Source organism: Alligator mississippiensis, chromosome 9 (genome assembly GCF_030867095.1).
Source record: "Alligator mississippiensis isolate rAllMis1 chromosome 9, rAllMis1, whole genome shotgun sequence".
Lineage (NCBI taxonomy): Eukaryota > Metazoa > Chordata > Crocodylia > Alligatoridae > Alligator > Alligator mississippiensis.
The window spans coordinates 1013704-1041545 of NC_081832.1; the positions used below are offsets into that span (position 1 = coordinate 1013704).

Consider the following 27842-nt stretch of genomic DNA (forward strand, 5'->3'; position numbering starts at 1 on the left):
TTAGATCAGTACATAATGGGTGCGTGCAGTCCCTTTTGCACAGGAGCTTCGGAAAACTGCATACTTACAACCCAGGTAAAGCCAGTCAACCCCGGCAGGCACCCTTTTCCATTTGGGAGCTGGGATAGATTCAACTTGCCCCGTAAAGTAAGACGGCAACGTCGTAAGGGCAACCAGAACCGGGCTCTGCCCTCCAGGCCATCCCAGGCGGTGTGTGCAGGGCGCACGCGCACCCCACGCAGCCACGGGAAACGCCAGGAAAAAGCAAAGCCCAAGAAAAATCTTCCTGGAGCACCGTTGTTATTATTCTTATAAACAAGTAAAGTACTTTAAAATCAATATGGAATTTCACTCGGAGCCTCGAGAGAGATTTCATCTCCTGAATTACACGATCGGATAAACTAGCCCCCAGTCCACCTGCCATCTCTGGGATCAGCGGCTATCTCTTCAAAGCCAGGCTGAAAGACCCGCAGAATTAATTAGAATAATCAATCCTAAAAATGACAGAGGTATTGATTAGCACGCTCGTCCCTTCCCTGCTGAGCAGTGCCGTGAGTCTGGCAGGTTTATCAAGGTGATAAAAAGCAAATGGCTAAAGATGGAAGATGCTTATCCAATGACACAGTGTGACAGCCTAACATCCAGCAGCTTTTGTATTCAGAGAGGGTCTTGTTCTAACACTTTTATATTATGTTATTTTCAGGAATCATCATAGCCTTCCTCTTGCTCTGATTTATTTTATGCATCAGCTAGTTTTTAATGCTTGTTGATGCCTTAGTTTTCGGAAAGAGAAGTATATGGGTGGGTGGGTGGGTGGGTGGATGGATGAATATTCAATTCAAATGTAAAAGGGGAAGTCACTTGTGCACCAGTCCCTTGCAACCCGTCTGTTCGATCAAGACGGCTAGTTCCTGGTACCTCCCAGGACACCGGGATTCAAAATCTTTCCCCCCACCCCGGCAGCCTGCTCCAAACACCCTCACCGAGCATCTGACCATTTGCTTGGCGTGCAAGGACACCGTTTCCCTGGAAAGGTCCCACTGATGGGCCTGGAACGTCCTTTTCACCACTGGCCTTCGCACACAAGCTTTGCGTGTGCAACAGGCACTGACGACCGGGGCTCACTGTCCACATACGTACGTTCAAAGCTGGCCAGCTACCCCCCTCTTCACATTTTGGCTCTGGCATAAGCTGAACTGCAAATCTACCCAGATGGCTAAACGGCCAAACCTTGTGTCCTGCAGTGACACCAATGGCAAGTCCAGCTGGTGCAAAGTCGCAGGCCTGGACTCTGCACCTGGACAGGATGGGAGTTATCTGACACTGTACACTGGAGCACGAGATCGCCTCGCCTCCAGTTAGGCAATGGCCTGAGACTGAGCCCAGCGATGCACGCGGGAGGGCTGTAGCATCCGGAACAAATGATCACAGAGAACCGGGGTCCGGTAAGAAATTAATACACCTATTCTGTTTTAATTGCAGTGGCCAATGTGCAACTGGGGGGGTAACGAGGTGGAGGAAGGAAATAGAGCAGCAGAATTATTTACGGCCGACTTCAGGATTTGGTGATAGGATGCGAACAAGACTCGCGGGCTGCAAGATGAACCCGACCCACCGCAGGCAGCCAGTCCCATTGCCAGCCAGGCTGCCACGGGACCGAGCCAACTGGAGCCTGCTTGCTCCTGAAGGCAGCCGCAGCGTCGCTAGCATCTGCTGAGAATCCCAGACAGCCCGCTTACCGTGCGCGGCTCATGAAAAATTCAGAGCCCGTTGACTGTGGCCGAGGACGGCGCCTTCTCCACATCCATCTCCTTCTCTCTCCGTGTTTGCGAGCGTGTCTGAGACGTCTGCAGACATGGCCGCACGCGCCTGCCTAGACAGAACAAATCACGCTCGCTCTTTCCAAGGCCTTGGCGGGGCCAGGAGCGCGGCCGCGGCGCAGCTCAGCTGTGACTGGGATGCGGGAGTGCCCCGGGGGGTGAATATATTTTTCTGCACCTTCCTCATGGCCAGGGGCTGCCCAGGGGCCCCGTGCGTAGCTCCCAGAGCCAGGGAGGCTGGCCCACCATAGCTGTAGGCTTTGCTAGATGCCGGCCAGTGCCGCCAACACCATCCAGCCCTATAGAAACACAGGCAGGCAGGGCTTCACCTGGCTACCTGCAAACATTGGCTGGCTGCCGGGTCTAAGGTAGCACGGCAATAAACTGGTTTGAGGACGGAGCTGCTCAGCCCCTTGCAAGGGACTCTGTGACAAGGAGCAGCGAGGGGCCTGGGCTCCTGTTGCTCGGTGAACGGGCCTGGGAGCGGGTGCACCCCAACCCGGGCAGATGCCTGCAGCGGGGGCATAGCTGGGAGGAGAGGCAGGGGGAAGGTGGATCAGGGCTGGGTTTGGGGTTCCCGGGGATTTATTCCCACGGGATTTCTGTTTGGCAGCCGTGCACTTCCTGATGGCAGACCTGGCCTGACTTCTGCAAAGCTGCCCTGCCGTGCCACGCACCGACCCCTCGGAGAGCTCTGCATTGGGGTCGATTGTGGTTAATAAAGCCAGTCCTGTACAAAATAAGTGAGACCGTGGTCGGCACCACCGCGCCAGCGCAGCACCGTCGGCTGGGGAGGGGAGGGGGCCGGAGGGGAGGAAGATATGGGAACAGGGGAACGGTCCCGAGCAAGGGGGTCTTGGAGGAGGCAGGGGTGGGCTTGTGATGGCACGCGGGGCTCGGACAGCTCGGCGTGCTCAGCTGGTGGGCGCGGGCTCAGCACGGCCCTCTGCTCCCGCCGCAGAGCAAGGACCAAGCGGAGGAAGTCACGGGCCGGTTGGCGTAGGTGGCAGCGAGGGGACGGGCCCTTTTTCTGCTCTCACGCAGGGTTCAGCTCTGCCTCTTCTGAAGGCAGCTAATGACCCAGGAGCAACACGCTCTTCCCGCCGGGACCACAAAGCCCACAGGGGTTACGGGTTCATCCTGCCTCGCAGCACCCCGCGAGGTACGGGAGGGTGCTGCCCCGGGCGGGGAAGGCAGGCACGCAGAGAAGTGACCTGCCCCGGGGCAGGCAAGGGGCCAGCGGCCGTGGCAGGGCTGCCTCTACTCGGCGCTGGCTCGCGCTGGGCTGTCCGCGCGGTGCTTCTCCAGATACAGGATCCCTGCGGACTCTCCCTGGGGACAGGCCTGTCGAGGGCTCGGGTCCCCGGACACGACGGCGCTGGCTACGGGCGAGTCTTCGGCTGAGTGCTGCGAATCGGTGTCTTCAGAGGAAAAGCTGCTGTGTCTGGACACCTGGAAGTACTGGGCTGCATCTGGCCTCTTACCAGCGCGCCGGCCGGGGGCTGAGCGGGGCCCGTCACGCGCGGGGTGGCTTGCGCTGGCCTCCAGGCGCTGCCCCGTGTCTGAGCCACAGGTCAGCGGAGGCTCCTGCGTGGGTGCGGGGACGCGGTCGGGCCCTTCCCGGCTGGCGTCCTGAGCCGGAGCCCCTGCCTCGGTCAGGGCAGCTCCCAGGACCCCCTCGGGGCTGCAGCACCGGGGCTGCTGGATGCGGCTTGGCCCGGTGCAGGGGTCCCCATCCCCGCTCTCCGCCTCGCTGCTCTCTCTGCCGCCCAAGGCTGCACCTTGCTGCTCACGTGCAGGGGGTGCCGGGTCGGATGGAGCGTGGCAGGCGTGAGGCTCGCCCCCCGACTCTGCAAGAGCTTGCGCCTCCTCGGCCTTTCCCAGCATCTCAGCCAGGGCCTGCCGGGTCTCGCGGTACCTGCCCCAGGCCTCGTGCCAGAGCCCCGGCCCCCAGCAGTGGCGCACGGCGCACGCTTGTGCCTTCATCGCCTGGAGCCGCGGTGCCGAGAACTCGGCCGACAGCTTCTGCAGCGAGCCGGCGAGGCGCCGCAGGGCCTTCGGGCTGCCCGCCTGGCTCTGCCCCAGCTGCGCCCGGGCCGCCAGGTGCTTGCAGTCCAGGCTCAGCCACATGACCTAGAAAACAGGGCAAGGGGGAATTTATTGTGTGCTTCCTCTTGCTCTGCGATCACCTGCTGCCCTCCCAGCCATCACCGACGCAACGCCGTCTCCTACAGCGTCGGCCAGCTGGAACAGCCGGAAATTTGAGCTCTTCCGAGTCACCGCTCTCTCGTTCCCGCTCTGCTTGTCTAGGTCTTTAGCTGCTCCCTCTCTTTCGCTGCTGTCCTTAGGTTGCAGCAAACAGCAACTTTTAGAGCATCCAGAAATCCCGCTCATGCAAACAGTCGTGCAGTTGCAGCGCAAGAAAGGGCAACAAACGTGGCGTGTACAAACGCCGACGGAGAGCGTTTCATCTCCCAGGATAGCAAGAGGGGGTCGTGATCCGTGTTGGCTTGCTCATGCTGCCTCCTTGGCTGAACGCAGCACGATTTACTCAGGGATGCCCCTGCCCTAATGGAAAGCAGCTCCTTGTTCTCCCACCCAGCCCCGTCTCCCCGTTCCCGGTCACGTGCCCGTGGTCTTGGCATATTCACCTTGTCGTAGAACCGGTAGAGGTTCAGCAGAGTCTCCAGCTCCGCTTGCTGCCTCTCCACATTGGTGTAGAAACTCGACAGCCTCGCCTGGAAGGCCCCTCTGGCTGCCTCCAAGGCTTCTGCCTCCGGGCCCGCGGAGCCGTGGAAGCCGGCCGCTTCCTTGCACAGCACCAGGCCTTGGTTGTAACGGGCCTAAAGGAAGATAAAAAGGAAATAAATCTCTGCTCTGATGCATTTTGCTCTGGGGGCCTGTTTGCTGAGGGCCAGATGTTCTGCAGCTGTGAAATCCCAGAGGGACACTTTCTGTTTGGGAACAAAGTCTGCTCCGGGCAGCAGCGAAGAGACAGAAGGGGTGAGGAACTTTCCCCCTTCGGCACTTCTTGGTCCTGGGCCCTTGCTCCTCACCCGTACACTTGGTCCTGCCTTGCAAGAAACCAACAGCGCCCGATTCTGCTCCTGGCGCAGGCCCAGTGCAGCGCTCAGGGCTGTGTGGGCTCACGTCTCAGCAGCTGCAGAAAGGCCCTTTCTCCAGCGCACCTGCCTAGGGAGAGCCGTGTGCTTGCAAACGGCTGGCTGCCGGAGAGGAGACCGGGATGGTAGGGCGCCCACATTTCAGCCCCCACGTATCCCAGAGATGCCGGGCTGGGCTAACCTGGGCAAGCTCCTTGCAAAAGGCAGGTGAGAACCTGGGATTTTAGCACCTGGAACGAGCTCCTTCTCGCTCAGAAATCATTCCCCAAGCAACCGTTTCGGGGAGATTTTCAGTGAAACCAGGCTGCTTACTGCCAAAGCATGGTGAGAGCTGAGATGCTTTAGCTCTGCAGGGTCTGGGGGTCATTCTGGCTATCTGGCCCAGCCCCGGAGCCGGCCCCGTGCTGCAGAGATAGGAGAGACACATCCAGGATACCCCCCGAGAACCTACTGTCGCCTGGATGAAGAACTCCTTGAAGTGCCGGTAGGATTTCTCCGGGCTGTCCGGGCCCCACTCCGCCGCGCTCAGCTCACGCAGCCGAGACTCGCCTTCTTCATCCATCCAGCCGCTGAGCTGTAGGACGCAGCGAAGGACCCAAGTGAGCCGTGAGGTTTGCGCGGGAGCTCGGTTATTCACCACTGCCTGGGCCGGGGACTTTGTCTTCCTGCCCCTCTGGACGGTGACATAGGATTTGCCTAGCAAATAGCTCAGCCATCCAAATGCAGGCTGCAAGAAAACCCTCCTCTCCTCCGCGCAGCACCCCCGGGTGTCAGGGGGGACGTCTATGCTGGCCCCAGCGCTGAGGCAGAGCAGACTTCAGTCCGAGGCGTAGTGACAAGGGCCTGAGGACCCCCCACAGCCCCCGCGACACCAGCCCTCACCTTGCCGAACTCGGCTTCCAGCTCCCTGATCTTCTGGACGTGCTCCAGGCGCTCCAGGCAGCGGTTGGACTTGGCCACCAAGGTGTGGACTTCCTCCTCCACCCGGTTGTAAAGACCCAGGGCTGCATCCATGTGGTTCCTGCAGACCGAGGGAGCCCTGGATGGTCAGGCCTTACGGCCTGCTACCGCCACGGCCTGGTCTGAGCCAGGAGCAATGCACGTGCCTACAAAGTCCCTTCTCTTGCCCCTCGCAGGGACCCAGAAGTGCCGAGGGGCAGCTGGGAGCTGACCACACCAACCCTGACTTGGGGCAGCGGCACCAAGGGACACGGGACTTGTACCCGTGCCAGCCACCCCTTGGATGGTCTCCTCCTGTGCGGGGTCACCTCCTGTCCACTGGCCGAGTCCTGGGTGCCCGCCGTGCCACGCCGCGCCGTGCCGCAGCAGTAGTGCCAGGCTGCCGCACGCCGGGAGCCTGCAGCCCAGCCGAGCGGGTTGGAGCCGCGAGCGGGGCGCCACGGGAGGGTGGCACTGGCTAGCAGGGCTGTCTGGTCCCTCGTGCTGTCAGAGCAGGAGCCCAGTGAAGGAAAGCAAATGGGCTGGATGCAAGCGCCGGAGTGGGACCGGTTTCACATCCCTGGGGCCTGGTGCCATCTAGCGGCCCTTTGGGCAGCAAACCGGAGCACGATGGGGCCAAGGTTGCCTCCGGGGCCTGGGGTGCCGCTCTTCCCAGGGCGCTTGAGAGAGCCCCCCGGGGCCCGCGACTGCGAGGGGAGCTAGCAGGGCGGTGGGATCCCCCGGGTGGGAGCGGACCAGGCGAAGCAGCTGCCCGAGTCCAGCCCAGCCCCAAGGGTGCGGAGACAGACGGGAGACGTCCTGTCTGCAGTACCTGACGTCGGGAGAGGAGCTGAGCCGCGTTGCCTCCTTCCTCAGCCTGGCCAGCGTGGCCCCCCCGTCCCTCTGCAAAGTGTCCAGCTGGGGGTTGCGCAGCACCGTCCTCATCAGCTCCCGGTACCGCTCCGTGCACTCGGTTGCTTCCTGCAGGAGGATCAAACACACGGGCAGGATGGCCCTGCGCATCCACCCGCCCCATGGTCCATCCCGTCCACACCCGTTCGGAGCCTCTGCCCTTGCCGTGGCATGTGCTGGGCGACATGGCCTCCATTGGGGCTGTCCCTAGCAGGCTCCTTCATCAGTGCCCAGGATCTTTGGGAACTTCTCTGACCCTGCCCGGAGGTTTTGACCAGAGTGCACCTCCGGTGCAGCCGCCTCTGGGGTGGAGCATGGCAGGGCTTGGGGCCAAGGAAAGTGCTGCACCATGCAGCGCGGCGGGTACCTGCAGGCCCTCCGGCAAGGCGCCCCTCTCCAGCTCCCCGATGGAGCGCCGCAACAGCTCCGACACCGCCGTGAGATCTGCGACGAAGGGATGCAGCTTCTGCGGGGGGAAGCGCCCGTGGTCAGCGTGTTGGAGGCCGGGCAGGGCCGGCAGAGGGGCAGAAAGATGGGCGCGTGGGCAGAGAACAGGGAAGGGATCGGGCAGACCCTAGGGCTGTCGAAACCGGTCGGCACGGGGTACGAGGTGGATGGCTGCAGCAGGTGGGAAGCCAGGCAGTTAATGAGCAGAGAGGGGGCTGCACACCTCTGGGGGGCTGGGGTCAGTAGCCATGTGCTCCCCCTATCCTTCACCTTCTGGTGAGCTCTTGGCCTCACGTGGACGCCGTGGCTTGTCCCAGGACCCCCGCCCCATGCACGTGTGCTGTGTTAGGACACTGCAGCATGGCTAGCATCACCTGCCGGGTGGCCGCAGGAAGGCCACCATGCGCTTGTTGCAGGGCACGGGCATCCCCACATGCAGCTGGCCAGCACTGCCAGGGGCAGGGACTGCGCCCCGGCCTTTACTGCAGGACCGGTGCCACTAGGAAGCAGGCAGGTGGCGGAGGAAAGAGGGGAGAGCTAGAGGCCATGATCGTAGACACCTGGAAGAATTGAACCCACTCGCTGTGGCAGTAAGGGAAGGTGCCGTCCAGGTCCCGGGTCAGCTGGCCGGGGTCCACGTAGCGGCCCAGGGCTTTCAGAGATGGCAGCACCTCCACCTGCGGGAGACAGCGTGCGGGAGCTGGATGGCGAACAGGGAGGGGCTGGAGTGCACGGTGGGGGGCAGCGCTCCCGGGCCAGCCGGCCGGCGGGTACAGACGCTCCCCTCGCCGTCTCCCCCTGGCTCGGGCTTGTCCCAACCCCATCTGTGTGCAGGGCCCCCGTGGTGCGGGGCTGCTCTGTGCCCAGGAGACAGCAGACATGCTAATAATCTGCTAGGGCAGCCGGCGGGGTAATGGAGCTCATTAATATTTCACATTAGATTAATTAAACGGAGCCGCATTAGCAGAACAATAAACCCTTTCCAGTTCTGAGTTATTATCCCGCTGCCTGTGTCCGGCGGGTGGAGGTAATTGCGAGAGCGCCAGCGCCCCGGGCAGCTGCAGCCATTAGCGCTGTCTGGCCACGCTGCCTGGGAGAGCTGGGGCAGGCGGTCCTTGGCGATGGGGAGAAGGGGTGTCTGATCCCAGGCTGTCCCTGGGGGGTTTCAAGTGCCGGGTGCTGGGGTGCGGGAGCACGGCCGTTCTGCTCCAGCCCCCCGCAGCATGGGGGAGAGACGCGGGCCGTGCTGGTCCTGCCCTCACCTGCGTGCCAGGTACCTTCTCCAGGTGCGCAGCTGCCTCCTTCTCTGCCAGCAGCAGCAGGCTGTGGATGGCGCCGGGGGACGAGCGCTGCCGGGAGAGCAGAGGGGAAGTCAGTGCATGAATGCCCCGAGCCTTTCTCGGCGCCCCGACCCCTCGGGCCCTGCGCAGCGAAGGCGAGTGAAGCAGAGGACGAGCTCCCGGCCAGGACGGAGTCCGAATCACTTCTACCCTCCTGCACTTGTGTACACCAGGCCCCGGTTTGCACATCCCCATCCCACGGGCAGTCTCCCAGTCTCCTGCCGGGTCTGGCTCCTGGCTGGTCCCTGCCTGGGGTGGGGGCATCAGCGCAAGGGCTCGGCCGTCTGTCTGCTAAGACTCCAGGGAGTCTTTGTACTTCTGGGACTGACTCCACACAGCCGTGCCCCTCCGTGGCCTGGCCTGCCGACGATGGTAGCTGCAGCTGCGGGGTCCGGTGTGCAAGCACCGGTGCACGAGCCGTGCAAGCACCAGCGTGCATCGATCTCCCACAGAGCACAGGACCAGGTGCCGGGAGGCATTTGGCAGGGAACGGAAAGGTCTCCAGGGTAGCAGCAGGGGGAGGCTTGATGTTTCCTAGATCAATGCATCGTGCTGCAAGAGGAGGCAGCTGGGACCAGGCTGAATAAATCATCACGGTGACGCCTATAGGCAAAGCCGGGGAGGAGATCAAAGACGTGGCCGCTGGGCACAGCAGGCAAAGGGACTGTCGAGTGGAGCTGGAAGCCCAGAGACCCGGGCAGGTGCCGGCAGCGTTGGGGCGGGGGTGGCGAGCGGGATCTCTTGCTCCGAGGGCGGCCGGAGCAGAAGGCGCAGGGAGGCCGGGGAGTCTCCGTTGCTGGAAGTCTTCACGTGCAGGTCAACAAACCCTTGTGTGGGGTGTTGCAGACAGGCCTGGCCCTGGCCCTGGCCCTGGCCCTGCCCCGGGCAGGGTGGGTGTAAGAGGAGCCCTCCGCAGAGCCTTGCCGGCCCCGCTTTGCTCCTATAACGCGACACTCTCCAGGCAGAGCTTGCGAGGGGCCTTGCAGGACAACAGCGAGGGGCAGCACGTGCCACTTCTCCATCCGCGCAAACCCCGCCATGGCCAGAGCAGCTGAGAAGAGCCTCTTGTCTACAGAAACCTCCCTGCTACGAGGCCCCCGTGCCTACCTGGGCTGACGTGAGCGCTGCGTTCAGCGCAGGGGAGGGAGGCTGCCGTCTAGCGTCCACCACGACGGTCAGCCCCACGCCTCTTGCCTTCCTCCTGGGGGTGGGAGCAAAACCGGGTGATGCCACACGCCAGGAAGACCCCTGCATTAGTTACCGACGGCAGGTGATGGGCAGTCCTGACCCCTTGGCTACTGCCCTTCCCCGGGGACCTCCACCTGCTCGTCAGAGGATTCGGCACTGAGGACTGGAGGCAGATTGGAGATGGACAATTTTTTTTTCCCAGGCTAATTGTGCAGTTCTGGGACACCCAAAGCAGGTGGGATTTAACGGCTCCTTGCTGGCCCACGCTCTGGGCTCAGGAGGAAGCCTGGTGATTGCACGTATTTCTCGCACAAGCCCTGTCTGTGCAACGAGGGGATCCCACGGTTCACACTCCGACAGGTGGCAGTGGTGGACACTGTGCGAGCGGGCATTGACCCCTTCGCATGAGAGTCGCCCCTGGGCAAGGACCCCATGTCCCCCTTACCTGGGGATGGAGCAGAGGTAGAGGAGGAGCCGGGCGACCTCTCTAGCCGAGCACCAAGAGGCTTCCCACGCTCTGCTGCTCGTGCTCACCTGGATCAGGGCCCGGCCAAGCTTGTCCGTGCTCCCTGCAGCCGGGAGAGAGCAACAGTGGGTCTCTGCCCTGCAGCATCACCGAGCCCAGCCTCAAACCACCGGAGCCAGGTCCCCGCGTCGTGAGACCGGCTTACAGCTCCTGAGGTTGTGGCAGGGTCAGTGCCGGGCTCCCTTCCTTTGCCATTTGCTCTTTTGTCTCTACTTCTCGGGGTCATGCCTGCGCCCTCTTCTCTCTGCAGCCAGCAGAGCTGGAGACCAACGGGGTTTGGTTTTTAAAATAATAACAGCAGACGCCTTGCCTTGTTCGCGCGACTCCAGCAGCTGGGACTTTGAGGGAGGCGTCGCGCACAGCAGTGCATGCTGGCGATGCTGCGTCCCCGGTTAACCGGAGACTGCAAACTATCCCAGCCCCCTCTGCCGCGTGCTCCCTCAAATGCCCGGCTCCCACGCTTCCCTTGCCCGGCCTCGAGCGACGGCAGCTCCGCTCCCTTTTCCCCGGGGACCGCGCTGGAGCCCGGCGTGGGATGCTGGAGCTCCAGCCCGACCTCGCTCTCGGGGCCGTGCTGTTTGCAGGTCACAGCCCAGAAAGGCGATGCTGTGACGTGGAGCTGGGAGCTCTGACCCTACATTTTCAATTTTCAGGAACCCAAACCCGAACACCTTTTAAAAAAATAACATGAATTAATGTTTTTGTCCCCCCGTTTTAGGGTTGTTGGTTGTAGCCGTGTTGGCCCAAGGACATGGGTTCTTTGGGTAGATGCAATCTCTTTTATGAGACCAACTAAATAGTTGGAAAAATAGTTGGGAAAAGTGTTTGTGCCTGAAAACTCGCAAAGAACAATTTTTCCAGCTATTTAGTTGATCTCATAAAAGATGCCGCATCTACCCGAAGAACCTTGTCTGCCTTCGTCCCTTCGGTCACTGAAAGCAGAAACGTTCCCACTGGCCAAGTCGGGCGAGAAGCTCATTGCGGTGGAGATGCTTTCCCAGCCAGCAGGTTTTTGGGGCGTGTTTTTGGGTTTTCTCCATTTTGAGGTTTTAAGTTTTGCGGCCGAGTCTCAGCCAGCGCTGAGCAAGTCCTTCAAACCCTCCCGCTCCGGCTGCGAAGCCGCCTCTCGTTGCAAGGACGTTTCAGGTGAAAGCCCCTGAGCGGGTACCTGGCAGGCACGCCACCCCTGAGAGCAGGAGCTGGGTGCCGAGGCCCTGCCAGCGGGGCAGCTTCGGGGCGCTGCCTTCTGCAGGGAGAGGGTCTCGGGCCATGGCGGGAGCACGGGGGCCGTTCCTGCAGCCGGTGCCGTGCGGAGAGCCGACGTGGAGGCGAGCGGCATCCGCCTGGTCAGCACCTGCCGGGCAAACACACCGAGGGTGAGGCACAAGCGGGGAGGGGGCCGAGGGATGCGGAGGAGAGGCACGGCGTGCTGCTGTGGCGTTTTACACCCGTGTGCAGGTGCAGAGCCGGGGGTGCCCCGGGGCACATGCACCCCCTTGGACTCCTGCTCTGCCCCGCATTTAACCCCCCGCCTGGCAGCGACAGCCGCATTTCTAGCCAGGAGTCACTTGACTTCGTGGCTCCGTCCTGTACCGGATCCCTGCTCAACTCCTCATCCCACCAGGGCTAACAACCCGCTTTTCTTCTACACGGTCTCGACCCCGCCGGCCCAGCGCGCCTCCGTTCTGCTCCTGGCCACGTCGTTCCTACGTCTCAGCCCTGCAGACTCCTTCAATGCAGCTGTCTTGGTTTTTGCTTCAATCCTAACCTGCCCCCGGCCCCTAGCATGTTAGCACAGCTCCTAGCATCTTTTTAACCGGAGAAAAATGCGTGTTGTTTTATATGGGATGATGCAGCTCACCCCCTGCACCCCCTTTGCACGGTCCTAGATCCGCCCGTGCACGTGCGCGTGTGCAAGACCCGGTGGGCTGCTACCTTTCCCCGCTGGCTTGGCTCTGCTCGTCCTGGGAGAGTAAAGAGCCGACGTCTTCCTCCGAGACCCCTCGGGCTGGCTGGCTGCTCTTTCTGCAGCGGCCTCGGCGGGGGCGGCCGGCTGCCGCGGGCCCTTCAGGAAGGGGAATTTGTGGCTGGTGGTGGGAGACTCGGACCGAGAAGGGTTTCTCCCTGCACCCGCCGGAGACTTGAGCAGCTTGAGGTATCCCTGCTTGGTCGCCTCCTCGGCTTTCGCTTCCTGGGGAGGGAAGCCGGAGGGGGGTCGGGGAGCGCCAGCATCCCCGGGCCGGTGCCTGTCTGGGGGCTTCACGGCGGCGCTGGCGGGAGGGAGGTCACGGTTGGGCCCATCGGACTCCTCCTGGATGGCGGCCATCGGCCCGGCGCCGAAGCAGATGGGGTTCTGGATAGCGGCCACGTAGGACTCGCGGTACCGGCACCTCGGCCCGGGGCACTGGGGGTCTCTGCTTAGCTTCCTCCTCAGACACGGCGTGCAGGGACCCTCTTCTGCGCTCGGCCCTTTCCTGCAGGCCCAGGTCTCAGCGGCCGGCTCTCCAAGCCCTGGCTCGCTCTCGGACGGCGGCTCTGCTTCTCCAGCAGGCGCCGGCTGCTCCGACCGGGGGTGTGGATCGGAGCCCCCTTCTGCAGAGAGCTCCAGCAGGTCCACGTACTCGCCCTCCAGGTCCCGGCTGAGGATGTCGCAGAGGCTCGGCGCGACAAGCCCCTGGGCGTCCGGCTGCCAGGGACCTGCCTGCTCCACCTTGATGAGCCCCGGGTACTTGCTCGGGCCGCGCCTCCGGGGCACGTCTTTGCACTCCCGCACCTTCCCTGCCGCGTGCCCGCCGGAGCCTGGCACCGGAGCCTCTGCTGCGCCAGGAGACGCCCAGCTGTCCCGGTCCCGCGCGCCGGCCGGAGGGGTGGCTGCAGCCTGGGCCAGGTTTGGAGCGACCTTGGGCTTCTCGATGAACTCCGGTGTGGCGATCTTACTCCAAGGCATGGGCATGACCCCGCTTTCTGTAGCGACCAGGCAGGTGCGCAGCGGCGCCCGGTCCAGGCCGCGGTTGATTTCCTCCAGCCACTCGTTGGTGAAGAGCAGCGAGTAGGAGGCTTGGGGGACGGGGATCTCCTCCACCGTGCGCAGGTCCCGGGAGAGGCACTTGAGGACGATGCCGGCCGACTGGTCCTGGCAGGGCTCTGCCTGCAGGTAGAAGTCCCCCGGGCGCAGGAGCAGCGGGTTGAGGGGCGCGAGGTGAACCACGACCTTCTCGCGGAGGCACAGGGGCCAGCCCTCGTGCAGGAAGAGGCAGTTGCAGTAAGGCGCCTGGGAGAGGGGAAGACACTCTCGTTAGTGAATCCGGCCCGTCTCTGATCCCCCAGGCCCTCTGCCCTGTGCATTTTGCCACCTCCCCATGTGATAGAGAAGTGCTCTCGTGCCCGTCTCGCAATGGGGACTGAGGCACTAAGTGAGTTGCCCAAGGCGCTATACAGAGCTGTGGCAGAGAAGCACCTGCGTCCCAAGCTAGGCTTTGACCCAGCAGCTAGCTGAGTGCCCGACCCATCCCAGGAGCCCTGGCTGGGGTGGGAGGATGCCGAGAGGGGCAGAGACCTGCCTGCTGCGGGTGCTGGGAGTCCTGGCCCATTTGGGCCGACACCGGGCGAGCGCGTGAGCTTCCCTGGCCAGCTCAGCCTAGCTGAACGGAGGGTCCCGCCTGGCCCTGCGCATCGTAGCATGTCTCCAGGGCTCTGCCTATAGGACTCATTGCTGTGGTGTGAAATCAGGGCTTGCCTCCCGGGCCGGAGAGCCAGAGCACGGACAACGTGGACGCTATGACCCATGGACTTACGCAGGCCGCCTGCCGCACGTGCTCGAAGAGGCGCTTGGCCGGGATCAGGAAGTCCAGGAGGCAGCAGAGCCCGTCCCCGTGGTAGTCGGTCTCCAGCAGGCGGAAGACCTGGCTGAGGACCGTGGGGGCCGTGGCGTCGAACGGAGGGTACAAGGCCTGGAGGGCGCTCTGCACCGCGGCATCCAGGGACTGCGGGTCCTGCGCGGGGAAAGGACGGCTCGTTAGCAAGCACAACGCACGGGTCCGTGGGTTCCCCCATGGGAGACCCCCGTCTCCCCATGCTCCACGGCCATCGCTAGAGACCGCCCTACTTCGCAGCAGCGTACAGTCGCGTCCAGGAGGAAATCCACCCCAGAGCGGCCGCCCAGCTGAGCCGGCAGCGTTCCTCGGGGACGCACATGGTTTCGATGTTGGGAAATACCTACTGTGTGCACGTGGCGCGGAGGGGTGGCCAAGCTCCCAGACAGCCTCCGAACATGCAGCGCAGGGGGCTTTGGACTTGGGCTGCCTGTAGCCTCGGCAGAGGCTCGTGGAAAGTTCATTGAACGACAGACCTGGGACTCGGAGATCAGCTCTGGGGCCAAACCCCAAACCCCTCGAGGCTTCGGAGCGCTCCTGCAGGGTGCACGGGCTCGGGTCCACGCTCCCCTGCAGTGTGGAAAGGCTCTGATTTAAGCCTGTAGACAATGGAGGGGCTGGATGGATAAGCAGATGAAGGACAAATGGGGGCGAGGGGGGGTCTTGTCCAGCCTCAATCCCTGGAGAACCCAGTATGAATCCACTGCAGGGTTAGGGTGTGTTGCACTGCGGCGCAAGCCCCCGCACCCTGACCCGAGCCGCGGCTGCAGCGAGACGCACGGCGCGCTCTTCCCAGCTCTGCACCAGATCCTCGCACGCCTCTCGCTTTCAGGGCCGCTGATGGAGCCGGGGCACAAAAGGGAGCAATTGGGTTGAGCCCAGATTACACTTCAGTGGCATTAGGGAACGTCGAGGGGAAAATAAGATGGTTGGAGAGCCCCGCGCTGGTCGGAGGCAGTGCTGCCTCGGAGGCTGTCGGCTTTTGGCCCCGCGGTGAGGCAGCAGCAACAGAGCTGCAGGAGCCTCCTGCAATCTGGCTCCCGGCTCCTGCGTGGGTTGAGCCAAGAGCGAGCGGACGGGAAACACGGCTGGTTTCTGAGCGTGGGCTTGCTGCAGATCTGGGAGCACCGGGCTTTCTCACAAAAGTCCTGGAAAAATCTTGCTGGCTGCTTGCACCGTCTTAATTCAGTCGCTGGCGACGCGGAGCTGCATGTCCGGCCTCTCAGCCGCATGGCCTGGGAGGAGGGTCAGCGCCCCAGTGTAACTGGACTGGACATGGCTGGATTCCCAGCTCAGAGCAAGCCTTCTTGCAGAGAGGCAGCTTGGTTAGCACGAGGGGGTCCAAGACCTCGTTTCCCGCAGCAGGTGAGCTGCATTGGCGGTGGTGTCATGGCAGTCGTGGGCTGCATGGACTCTGCCTGGCAAGCACAGGGCCAGGAGGTGCATCTCCACGAGGACAGACATCCCAGCAAGTGAAGAGGAATTAGCCAAACATGCACGTACAAAGGGCTGAACCCTGCGCAGACGCCCCACTTGAGGAGCCACGCGGCCTTGAACCCAGTCAGGGCTGGGATCTTCATGTGCTTTATCGCCGGTGCTTTGCAGTGAGTGCCACAAGCCTTCCTGGAGCAAGGCTGCAGGGCCCCATCTCCTGGCATCTGCGTGGCAGGTTGGGCCGCCCAGGCCTGGGAAAGTGCTCGGGCGCTCCCTCCATGTGCCCTCACCCTGAGCTGGGCGGGAGAGAGGAGCTCCTTCTCTCCCGGTACCTGCTTCCTCCCAGGCCTCTGGCTCTGTGCGGCTCCGACTGGCGATGCAGGACCACTGCTTTTCTCACCCCGGTTGCGTTTGGTTTGCAGCGAACGGACGACGGGCTGCAGCATGCTTCTGGCTCTTGCAAGCGCGGTGCACCGCTGCCTCGCGCCTCTTCTAGCGCCGGCGGCTGAGAGCGCGGCCTCGGGAGCAGCTGCCGTCACGCCCAAATCTCCACGTCTTGCCTTCTCGTGCCCTCACCTCCCTGCCCGGGCGAGGGAAGGAATCCAGTGCACGTCCCACCGCCGTCCCACAGCGCGGGGGCACCGAGGGAGCCAGGCCAGCTCCTCCTGCGGCCACGAGCAAGAGTCTGAACCCAAGACCGGCCTCAAATCGCCTCCTTCCTTCCTGGTAGGTGGCCTGGGTGAAGCTGCCAGGCCCAGCCCCTGCTCAGCACTGCTGGATTTGGGGATAGACGTGGGGGCTTGGAAAGCTAAGGTTCCAGATGTGCCCTCTCCAGATGTTGCAAGTGTGGCTTGGGGGTCACGTCTGACAGCGCCTCGCTGGCGGTCTGCCTGCCCTGGGTGACCCTCCCGCGTCCTCCGACGAGCTCCAAGACCAGCTCTTTGTGCCGCCAAGAGCTCGTCCCGGCTGAGCTCATCTGGAGCTGGGAAAAGGGAAAAGAACGATCCCCGTGGTGACAGGGCCTCGGCTCGGCCCTCCCAGGACAGACGCTGCAGCTTTGCTCCTGCCGGGGCCGCGTGGCGGGGGCCGAGGGGCTCTGGACCGCGGCTCTCATTCAGCCCTGCTTTCACGATCCCTGCGCGCTTCGCAGCCGGCTCTCTCGGGCTCGCCCTGCGCCTGCGTGCTGATGGAAAGGAGACGTCCCTCCGGAGAGGGGCAGAGGCCGCGCCGGGGCAGTTGTACAAGAACACTTTTCAGCAGCTCCTCTGCCTACCGCCCGCCGTGCCCCGCGCCGCGCCACGCCGCGTCCCAGCAGCCTCCTCGCACCCGGTCGTGCCTCCATCACCGCCCCCGGGGAAGGCTCCGTTGGCATCAGTGCCAGCAGGATCTGGCCCCCGCTGCCTCCCCATCTGCAGCCCACAGTGGGAAAATCCTCCATGTTCCCCAATCCCCAAGGCGTGCGCGGTGCACGGGCATCCGCATGAGGATTCGGGCCTGGCTGTGGCCGGGAGGGAGGTGGTGGGGCTTGGGAGGATACCCGGCGATTTGGACTTTCCTGCTCGCCATTCGCTGGCTGCACGGTCTGTGCCCGAGTTCACCACTGACCCGTTGGTGGCCGGCCGAAGCCGGACAGACCCGAGCCACTCCAGTGGGGTTTGCCCGCGTGACACGCAACCGCGGCGGCTGGTCTGGCATGAAATGTTGGTGGATGTGCGCCTGTCCTTACCCAGCGGGTTTGGCCTCACAGCCCTCATCTTTGCTCCGTGAGGTTTCCTGAGCTCAGTTATCCCGGTTTGCAAGCAGCGGGTTGCTCTCCGGCCCGGTCAGCCACGCAGCCTGCAGGCCCTGCCCCACGCCACGCAGCCCCCGCAAACTTTGCCGTGACCAAGACGTGACAATGCACACTCAGCCCCCTGCCTGCTGCCACAGCGCCCCAGGGCCCCCGGTGCACGGGGCTGCTGCCGTGCCTCGGTTGCTCCGACCGCCTGAGCCGTCAGAAACTTGTCACGGGAACAAGCCAGGGAGCAGGACACGGCTCGCGTGCACCGGGAGCAGGGAGGACGTCTCTGGAGTCAGCTGGGGCTTTGCCAGGGGGCCAGGGCAGCGCCCGAACACCCGGGGGTAAAGAAGAGAGATCCCCGAGGCAAAGCCCACGGGGATGCTGGCTCGGCCGGAAATGGCCCGGCCGCTCATGCACACACACGCACGTTCGGAGCGTAGTGTGCAAAGGCATCGTCCATCACCGAACAGCAGGCCCCTCTCAAACCTGTGTCAGAGGAAGAGAGGCAGCTGGACCAAGCCTCACGTGTCGATCTGTTATAAAAGGGGGGGGGGACAGGGGGAAAACGGGGCTTTTCAGAGACATACGGAGGCAAAGGTGCCCTGGCTGGGACCCCCCTCAGCTCCGCTGCACCAAGGAGGATGAGATTTTGGCCCGGGGCGACTCCGAACGTGGCCCTGCAATGTTCGCGCCTCTGCGGGCGGGGGTTTGGTGATCCTGCAAACACAGGATCGATTCAAACCCGAAGGGAACCAGGCCCCGCTGCCCTTCTCTGGCTAACATGAAAGGCAAAGAGGAAACAAAAGGCGCTGAGAGCAGAAAGAGATGTAGGCGCTGAAAGAGGTTTCTCTGCCGGCCGCCCCGGGGCTGCTAAGGCTTTCTCCCCCAAGAGCCACCGCTTTAAAAGCCGGCAAACAAAGGTGTTTCTGGGGCAGGAACCGGAGCCCTCGAGCCTTTCTGAGCTCGCCCGGAGGAACGGAGCTGCGGCCCCCGCTTTTCTAGGCATAGAAGAGACGGGAACAGGGCTCGAAAGCTCCAACTGGCGAGAACAACCCTTCCCTCCCCTCCTCTCCCCTCTCCTCTCCTCTCCTCTCCTGCAGCTCTTCCCCCAGGACGAGCTTTGCCAGAGCGAGGATTGCCGGACCCAAACTTTTAAGTGTAGCCAGGCCACGAGGGACGTCGAGAGCAGCGTTCGGGATAGCGGCCGGAGCGAGGCGGTGACGGCCAGGAGCCCGGGGCCGGTGACCGGGCACCCTTCCCCCTGCGCGGGGCATGTTTTCCAGGTCTCATTGCCTGCGCCGGCGGGGGAGGATGGAGCTGCAGTCGCTCGCCGTCTCACGCGCTTCGCTCCAAACAGCTGCTAGCGATCTCTGCTCATTCTCTGCAGCGGTGCCAAGGCTTTGCTCGGCCTCCCGGGACGTGCGCTCGGCCTGGGAAGGGAGCTCTGCCCGCCACCCCGAGAGACGGGCTCTGCCGAAGGGGCTCCTCCGCCTTCCCACCCAGCCGGGAGCGGCCTCACGCCTGGTGCTATCGGCAGCGTCCAGGGCCCGTCGGGTGCGCTCGGCGCTGTACAAAGGGTTGCGGGAGTGGCAGCGCCCGTCGTGCTCGGGCCCCGACAGCTCGGGCTTCCCTGCGGGCCGGGGGCAGGTGCCAGGAGAGGAGCAGCCATGGGGAAGGGGCGAGGAAAGACAGAAGCAGAAGGCATTACCATGGTGGCAGAGGGGCCGGGGCAGCGGGCAAGGCCCCCGCCGCTCCTCGTCCTTCCCGGATGCTAGCGTGGTTCCCTATGGCCTCCAGCTGCCCCGTCCACGCGCCCCTCCGCAACGCGATCCAGGTGTGCACGGGACGTCCCGATGGGGCCACTGCCCCGGTGCCTGCATCCCAGCCTCGGGATCCCTCCCGTCCTCGTCCTCGTCCTCGTCCTCGAAGAGCAAGGGGAGGGCCAGGGGAGGGGAAAGGGGGGAGGAGGGAGGGGGCTGTCTGGGAGAGACGCCTTAAACTCCGTCTCGCTCGCGGCCGCGCTCCTCTGACTGCAAAACATCCCCAGCGCAGCGCCAGGCCTGGGAACAGCAGCTCCCATTGTGCCCGCAGACACAGGCCCCGCTTCGTGCCCAGCCGGCGGTGGCATGGGCTCGGCGCACGCTGGGGGAGAGGGGAACGGGCAGGGGAAAGCCCGGTCCAGCCCTGGCGTCGTGCACGGCATCCAGCGCGGTGCCTCCAGGGCTGAGCTTGGCCCGTGGCGCCTGCCAAGAGGAACACAAGACGCCCACACAGGCTTGTTTTTCTAACCATTTCTGCTTCCTCCCAAAGAGGTTTCTTTCTTTCTTTCTCCCTGAAAGGGGCCTGCCAGCCAGCGCCGTGGATTGTCCTCTCCTGCCGCTGCGCCGCTCCATTGGCCGCTCGCTTCCTTTTGTCCTGTGGCAAAATCCACGTCCCCCTGGGGCAGCCTGGGGAGCGCGGGAGGTGCGGGGGGAGGAAGGGAAGTCCCGGCCAAACGAGCCCGTGCAAGGGACTCTGCGGAAGCGGAGGCCTTTGCGGGGAGCCGGGTCTCCACCTCTGCAGAAGCCGATGGGGAAATGACCCTGGGAAGAAACCACGGGAGCAAATCCCACGGTAGCGCGGCATCAGGGGACGCCGCAGCACTGGGACCGCGTCGTGTGCGTGTAAGAAGCGGGCACGTGGCTCGCCCGGGCTAGCTGCCTGCCGCAGACGCCGTCAGCGTGCTAGGCCAGTCTGCGCGGAGCAAGCCGTACCCCAGGCCATGGGCGCGGAGAGCGGCACGCAGAGGGCAGCTTCTCCGAGGGGGAACGGAGGGGCTGGGCCTGGCAGGAGGCTGCCCACCACATGCCCACCCGTGGGAGAGGCACACGCCAGCTCCGGGACTGGAAGGGGTAAGCCCTGCTGCTCCTGGGCGCCGATTGTCCGCCCTGCCCCAGCGCAGCGTGGGCCTGCTGGGAAGGGACCGCAGCATCAGAGCGCGGGGATCCTGGACGAGCCGGCGGGGAGGCAGCTGCAATAACAAGCCGGCGGGCAGGGATCAGGCGGCGGCCGCACAAAGCGCTCCGCAAACAAGCAGAGCCCGGGGAGGTCTGGCGAGGGGGAGCGTGGTGCTGCTGCCACGTGGACTCTGGGCCGGGGACCGCGTCTCCCCCCGTCCGCGCGCAGGCTGGACGTCCACGCGGCGCTTCGGGAAGAGCTGGTTCCAGCTTCGGAGCGGAGACTGCTGCATCCCGGAGGAGGCAAGGTGACATCCTCGTTGCAACACGGCCTGGCCCCAACCTCACCCCCACAGCCGAGATCCTCCCCCCAGTTTCCCAGCGCCCTTGGCCCAGGCTACCAGGCTTCAAAGCACTTCCCCTCCACCGGCAGCGCCCCCGGGTTAAATCCCTCCGGTGGTAAGGGTCCTCCAGCACCTTCCCGCAATGCCCCCACCCCTGCCCTGTGCCAAAAGGGACAGGTAAGTTCTCCCACAATGCACTGGGAGCATCCTGGAGATGCTCGTCTTTGCAGCTCAGAGAGCCCGGGGACGTGCGTAGCAGCACGATGAGGGGTGCAGCGCTCCCGAGGATACAGGTGCGCCGGCTAGGCTCGGGCAGCTGAGCTGCTAAGCTAACCCTGGTGCTGGTTTCCCGGGTCTCTTTGCAGCAAGGGCGCAGCTTGCACTGGCAGTCCCAAGGCTGCTGGGCAATGGGACCCAAATGCTGGAGACTTCTGCACCGCGTGTGTCCAGGGAGGAGGCAGCCTGAGCACGAAATGGCTCCCCGAGGATGCCCCTTGCAGCAGGTGAGACCCCGTCCCAGCTGGGCTCAAGCCCCCGGCAACGCCCGGACGTCTGGGCACCGCATGACGCCGGGCAGAGCTCCTGGGGGCAGCCGTGCAGCGCTGACCGGGGCAGAGGACATCAGGGCGTGCGGTTCTCCTTCCCCCCACCCCGCTCCTGCCTGTCACTCCCCTCCTCCGCCTCGCTGGGCTCCAGCAGCTGTGCAGACGGCTGGATGCAGCTTTTCTGTCTGGCCTTTCCCAGCACAGAGGCCCATTCAGAGGCTGGGTGGCCTGGGGTCTCTCCGGGGTCACTGCTCCTGCGCCCGGAGCCGGATTTCTGCAGAAGCATCGTCCCCGCGGCTCTGTGTCGTTATTGTCTCCCACGAGGCTCCCAGACGCGGTGTCACGGAGAGGGGAGCACGTCTTTCCGGGGATGATGTCACCGCCTTGGAGCCTTGCTGGGTGTCACAGCGATGCCGCTAAGGGCTGGGGCCAAGGGGCATGACCCCCGACCCTTCTGCAGCCAGCAGCTGGGTCTGCAACTACCCACGGCCTCGTGCCGCTTGCCAGGGGACCCGGGGGCACCCCAGCTCTGCACCCCACGGCCTGGGGCTGCGTGCACAGCACGGGACCCCTGCAGGCTCCTGCAAGGGTCCCCCTGAGCTCCGGCACAGCTGCCCCCACACTGGGACCTGTCACCAGGCATCAGCTTGGAGGTGCTGGGGTGGGGGGCAAAGAGATCTGGCCTCCAAATTGCCCATTCTGTAGCTCTGGGGGGGTGAAGGGGTCTAGTGTGCTGGAAAGCCTGGTGCTAAGCGGTCCCCTCTGGGTCCAGGAACGGCAGAGGATGAGGATGCACGGCGTGTCTAGGAGCACGGGCAAGGCATGCAGAGGTCAGTGCACCGGGGCCTGCGCAGGTGGCATGTTTGCACTGAGATCCAAGTGAACAGATGCCAGCCCCCGGGGCTTGCCCTGGCAGGGGGAGCAGGCGAGAGCCTGCGGTCAGCGAGCCCATGGCCACGGGGGAGGGCAGCAGGCAGAGGACAACGCTTGGCCCAAGTTCCTGATAAAGTTACTTCCTGGCGTGTTTCCCAAGCGTCCGGGGTGGGTCCTAGATTACAGATGTTCGGGGCGGAAGGGACAGGAACGAGTGCTGGGTCAGATAACCCCAGCCAGGTGCTTGACCCCAGCTAGGTGCTCGGGTCAGCGGAGCAGCTCCCGGTGCCAGATCAGCAGCTGGCGGCGCGGCTGCCTGGAGAGCTCTCCTTGCACTAGTGCTGGCTGCAGCAGGGAAGCGACTGGCACGGCTGCCCCCCACGCCTGGCTCTGACCTGCAGTGCCGCAGCCTGGGCCGACCGCATGGGACCCCCCGAGCGGTACCACACGCTGCTGCAGACGAGGCATGATCACCTGCTACGAATCCACGCTGGCTTCCCTGCCGCATTATTTCTCCCACTGTCCTCCCGCAAATATGATCCTTCATAATCTTTTCAAAGACCTTTGCAAGGATGGAGGTGAGACAGACTGGTCTATAATGACTCGGATCCTCCTTCCTCCCCTTCTTGAAAATAGGGACCGCATGGCCCTTTTCCAGTCCTCCGGGACCTGCCCCGAGCGCTCGAAAAGCCGTGCCCGCGGCTCTGCTACGACCCCGGCCAATTCCTTCAGTGCCCTCGGATGCAGCTCGCCCGGGCCTGCCGACGCGAACACGTCCCGTCCATCCACGTGACTCTGCACCACGGGCTGGTGTCCCGCCGATGCCCACCTAAGAGCCCATTAGGAGACTTATCTTGCCCCTGTTCAGGAACACCGAGGCAAAAAACTCATTGACTAGCTCAGCCTTGTCCCCCCGTCTGTCACTAATTGCTCCCCCTTGTTCAGTAGGGTCCTATGCTGCCCTGCGCCTTCCTCTTCCTCCCTACACACCTAAAAAAATACTTTTTGTTGTCTTTGTGTTGCCAGCCTCAGCTCTGCAGTTGCTGTGGCCCATCCAACTTCCTCTTGAAGACCCCCAGGGTAGGGGAGAGCACCACCTCCCTTGGGAGCCCGTTCCAGACCTTGGCCACTCGAACTGGGAAGAAGTTCTTCCTAATGTCCAGTCTAAATCTGCTCTCTGCTAGCTTGTGGCCATTGTTTCTTGTAACCCCCGGGGGCGCCTTGGTGAATAAAACCTCACCAATTCCCTTCTGTGCCCCCGTGATGAACTTATAGGCAGCCACAAGGTCGCCTCTCAACCTTCTCTTGCGGAGGCTGAAAAGGTCCAGTTTCTCTAGTCTCTCCTCGTAGGGCTTGGTCTGCAGGCCCTTAACCATACGAGTGGCCCTTCTCTGGACCCTCTCCAGGTTATCCACGTCCCTCTTGAAGTGCGACACCCAAAACTGCCTACAAGCTTATTGGGGGGATCAACAGCAAACAGGCAGAGCCCTTTTCTCCCCAGCACCACCTGGGGTGACGAGGAGCAATGGGCATGAGCTGATGGAGAACAGGTTTAGGTTGGAGATCAGACGGCAATATTTTACAGTTAGGGTGGCCAAAATCTGGAACCAACTTCCCAGGGAAGTGGTACTCGCCCCTAGCTTGGGCAAATTCAGGAGGAGGTGGGACGATCACCTGTCTGGGGTCTTGTGACCCAGCATCCATTCCTGCCTGTGGCAGGGGGTCAGGATAGATGATCTGTTCAGGTCCCTCCTGACCCGAGCTACTGTGAAACTGTGAAACTATGAAAACTGCATGCAGTACTCCAGCTGCGGTCTGACCAGTATCTGATAGAGGGGAAGTATCACCTCTTTGGATCTATTCGTCATGCATCTGCTGATGCACGATAAAGTGCCGTTAGCTTTTCTGATGGCTTCATCACACTGCCGACTCATGTTCATCTTGGAGTCCACTAGGACTCCAAGATCCCTTTCCACTTCCGTGCCCCCCAGCAGGTCATTCCCTAGGCTGTAGGTGTGCTGGACATTTTTCCTCCCTAGGTGCAGCACTTTGCATTTCTCCTTGTTGAACTGCATCCTGTTGTTTTCTGCTCACTTGTCTAACCTGTCCAGGTCTGCCTGCAGCTGTTCCCTGCCCTCCGGCGTGTCCACTTCTCCCCATAGCTTTGTGTCATCTGCAAACCTGGACAGAGTACATTTGACTCCCTCGTCCAAGTCGCTGATGAAGACATTAAAGAGTATCGGTCCAAGGACCGAGCCCTGCGGGACCCCACTGCCCACACCCTTCCAGGTCGAGACCGACCCATCCACCACGACTCTTTGGGTGCGGCCCTCTAGCCAATTCGCCACCCACCGGACTGTGCCGTCATCCACGTCACAGCCTCTTAACTTGTTCACCAGTATGGGGTGGGATACCGTATCGAAGGCCTTCCTGAAGTCTAAGTATACGACATCCACCCCTCCTCCTGTGTCCAGGCGTTTCGTAACCTGGTCATAGAAAGAGACTAGATTGGTCAGGCACGATCTGCCTGCCACAAACCCGTGCTGGTTTCCCCTCAGCATAATTTTTCCAGCTGAGCTCTCACAAATGTGAGCCTTGATAAACTTTTCAAAGACTTTACCAAGGATGGAGGTGAGACTGACCGGCCTGTAGTTACCTGGATCCTCCTTCCTCCCCTTGAAGATGGGGACCACATTGGCCCTCCTCCAGTCCTCCGGAACTTGGCCCGTGCACCGCGAGTGTTCAAATATTCCCGCCAGTGGCTCTGCAGTGATGTCGGCCAGTGCCTTCAGCACCCTCGGATGGAGCTCATCCGGGCCTGCCGACTTAAACCCATCCAGTCCTTCCAAGTGACTCTGCACCACCTCAGGGTCAGCGCTTGGCAGTCTGGCGCCTTGCTGCTGCCTCTCTACAACCCCAGTGAGAGACTTGTTGTGCCCCTCGCTTAGGAACACTGAGGCAAAGAACTCGTTGAGGAGTTCAGCCTTGTCCCCCCTGTCCGTCACCAATTGCTTCTGCCCGTTCAGGAGCGGTCCTATTCCTCCCTGGGCCTTCCTTTTACTCCCTATAGATCTGAAAAACAATGTGATAACTCGTGGCCCCACAACATGATGATTTGGCTTGGCTGGGATGATGTAGCTGGGGCTGGTCCTGCTTTGAGCAGAGGGTTGGATAGATGTGACCTTTCTAACCCTAACTTTCTGTGTTTTCTGATGCCGTGCAGGACTGTGCAGATGATTCCTCCTCTGCGTGCGTTGTGCAGTAATCGCGCCCAGCCCGGCACCACCCTTCACCCCGCGCACACACAGCTACCGGCTCTTGAGCAATTGCTTTGTTGCACAAATGTCTTCTTTTGGGGCGGGGGTACTCTGGGACGCCAGGAAGGCAGCAGCGTGCGTTCACCCGGGCAGCCCTGCATTTCGTGGGTCCACAGCTGAGACATGCGCGGCCCGGTGGGGACACGCGCCTCTGCACGGAGGGACCCCGGCCTCGTCTGAGTCCCTGCAGCATTTAGTGCAGCGCTGAGCCCTGCCCGGGGAGCAACGTCTGTGGGTTGCAGAAAGGAAACGGTCGCAGCCGCAGCTCCTCCCTCTGCAGCTCCTTGAAGATGCTCGAGCAACTTTCTGCTTCCTCCCCGCCTGCCCCACCTCAGTTTCCCTTTTTAGATGGGCTGGAAACGCCTGGGTTATGCCACAAGGGTTGGAGGGCAGGGAACCCCTCAGTCCGCTCGGCACGGCTCCGCGCGGCTCTCGGGATGGCGGTGCAGAGCCTGGCGCCGGCTGCCCTCCTGTTGGCGGTCTCCATCACGCTAGCCAGGGCCACCAAGCCCGGGATTGTGGCTAGAATCACCGGTCCGGGCCTGGACTATGGTAGGTTCCCAGCCCATCTTTCTGTCTCTGTCTTTAATGCACCTGGGGGTCGAGCTGCAAAGTCACCTTGCCCCGGCTGCTGCTGGACCCCGGCGTCTTGCCCCCGCTGGCCTCCCCACCCGGCTCCTTGCCCGCCGTGCCTTCGTGTTATGATGCAACTAGGCCGGGCAAGCCGGGCAGCTGACCGGCCAAATCTTGTCAATTGACCAAACTCTACTTGACCGGTCAAACAGCCAGCCCCAAATGGGACAAGGAGGCTGCCCCTAGACGGCAAAGGGTCTCTGTCTGGGGTGAGGCCCCCCAGCCTCAGCCCATTTTGCAAAGCGGGGCCCTCGTGCCCGAGGTTGGCTGTACCAGGACCGAGGCCGTGCAGACCAGCCGTGGCGTCCAGGAACAGGGTTGCCTCAAGCAGCCCCGGCTCCATTGCAAGGGCCAGGCAGTGACGTGTCTTCCGCCCCCGCAGCCCTCCAGAAGGGCATCTCTGCCCTGGAGAAGAAACTGGCCGAGATGAAGCTGCCAGACCTCTCAGGGTCCCAGGAGACACCCGTAGGAGACGTGTACTATGAATTCTCCCGGTGAGACGGCTGCCTGCTTCCCCGGGGGAGGCTGGAGGAGGTTTGGGAGGGAGGCAGAGCGGGACCAGACACCTCGGGCACGGCGAGAGGAAGACGCCTGTCCCGAGAGCTGGGAGAAGCCCTCCGGAGACGAGCGGGTGATGGCGGGATGGCTGCCCCTCGCGGGGAGGCAGCGTGGGCAGGGAGGGGTGCGCGCACGAGCAGGATGCGACGTGGCGCCGGGGGGGGACAAGGATGCCGGTCCATCCGGGCCCACCCTGGCCTCCATCTGACAGCGCCTCGCTCCTTTGCAGCTTGAACCTCCGCAGCTTCCGGCTGCCGAGCTCCCAGATCACCCCCCTCCCCGACGTGGGCGTCCAGGTGTCCGTCTCCAATGCCTTCGCCCAGCTGACGGGGAACTGGAGGTGGAAGAGAGGGCTCTTGTGAGTGCCCCGGGGCTCCTGCGTGCCCTCACCCCCGTGCAAACCGCTTCGTCTCCTGGAAGGCGTTCGGGCCTTTGCCTCCGCCGGCTCTGCAGCTCGGCTCCCCCCGGCCGTGCGGGTTGCAGGGGGCTGCTTTTGCTGCAATCTCTCCTGCCTCTATACGAACAGCTGCTGGGGGTAGTGAGCAGCACAGAGTCCAGCCTGAAGCAATGGGGGGCCAGTCCCTCCACACACCCCGTCCAGGGCCCAGCGTTGAGGACTGTCAGGGTTATCTCCCAATCTGTCATTCCTCCGATCACAAAGGAAGGGCAGAAAAGGCAGCTTGATGTGCCGAAGCCTCCTGGATGCGCCCTGCCATAGGGACGCCCAGCGAGCCGGAGCAATCGCACTGGGAAGGGAGGGAGCGCGCCGTCCGTCTCCGTCGCGGGGTCTTAGGAGTGCCCCTGACTCCCTGTCCCCTCCTCCCGTTAGTGGGGACGACGGCCAATTTAACCTGAAGGTCACCGGTCTCAGCATCTCTGTCGGGCTGCAGCTGGGGAGAGACGCCTCTGGGAAACCCACCGTGACCGCCTCCGGCTGCACCACCTGCATTTCGGATGTCGACGTGGACGCTGGGTATGTAGCTGCCCTTCCGTGGCCGGGTTTGGGGGCCGTGTGTTGGAGCCCGTCTCCCAGGGGACACAGATCAGCCGCCTTCGCCTGGTCGTGGCTTGCTGCCTCCTCCTCTTGGCCCGGATCCTGCTGGCCCCCCCCCCACGCGGCTTCCCTTGGAAAGGCTGGAGGGGGCACGTGGATAAGGCAGCCCTGTACTGTGCCCTTATATTGGCCCTAAGGCATTATTGCTGCCCCTGATGATCAGACATCCCCTGATCTCCCCGGGGCGATGGGCTGGTCAGGA

The 27842-nt window shown here is 63.1% G+C and overlaps 2 protein-coding genes across 5 annotated transcripts in view; one reads left to right on the plus strand and one right to left on the minus strand.

Moving 5' to 3' along the window:
• Window positions 1–1441: 1441 nt before the first annotated feature.
• KIAA1755 (KIAA1755 ortholog) lies at window positions 1442–19308 on the minus strand. Its single transcript, XM_014610305.3, has 14 exons — window positions 19089–19308; window positions 14089–14286; window positions 12230–13565; window positions 11463–11648; window positions 10214–10337; window positions 9688–9781; window positions 8503–8589; window positions 7801–7917; window positions 7161–7259; window positions 6714–6862; window positions 5825–5963; window positions 5394–5516; window positions 4472–4663; window positions 1442–3953 (listed from the first exon to the last, which is right to left on the minus strand). Exons 1-14 carry the CDS (start codon window positions 19089–19091, stop codon window positions 3081–3083), a joined length of 3720 nt encoding a protein of 1239 aa, XP_014465791.2. The 5' UTR covers window positions 19092–19308; the 3' UTR covers window positions 1442–3080.
• Window positions 19309–19391: 83 nt separating this feature from the next.
• Window positions 19392–27842, plus strand: part of LOC102569209 (bactericidal permeability-increasing protein) — an 80792-nt gene continuing 72341 nt past the window's right edge. The window contains exons 1-7 of one of the 4 annotated variants that reach the window (XM_059713113.1): window positions 19392–20624; window positions 21026–21163; window positions 21978–22035; window positions 25302–25947; window positions 26411–26522; window positions 26816–26944; window positions 27416–27559. In XM_059713113.1, coding sequence (XP_059569096.1) covers window positions 25686–25947; window positions 26411–26522; window positions 26816–26944; window positions 27416–27559 — 647 coding nt within the window. In that variant the 5' untranslated portion in view covers window positions 19392–20624; window positions 21026–21163; window positions 21978–22035; window positions 25302–25685. Of the gene's footprint in view, window positions 20625–21025; window positions 22036–25301; window positions 25948–26410; window positions 26523–26815; window positions 26945–27415; window positions 27560–27842 lie in introns of all 4 variants that reach the window. The other 3 variants (XM_059713116.1, XM_059713114.1, XM_059713115.1) reach the window with 3 other exon arrangements.

Excerpts from the sequence above, each read along its gene's own strand:
- KIAA1755 (XM_014610305.3), bottom strand. Across the intron at positions 5,517-5,824 it reads TGGAAGCCGAGTTCGGCAAG|CTCAGCGGCTGGATGGATGA; the intron begins GTGAGGGCTGGT and ends TGCGTCCTACAG. Across the intron at positions 4,664-5,393 it reads AGTTCTTCATCCAGGCGACA|GCCCGTTACAACCAAGGCCT; the intron begins GTAGGTTCTCGG and ends ATCTTCCTTTAG.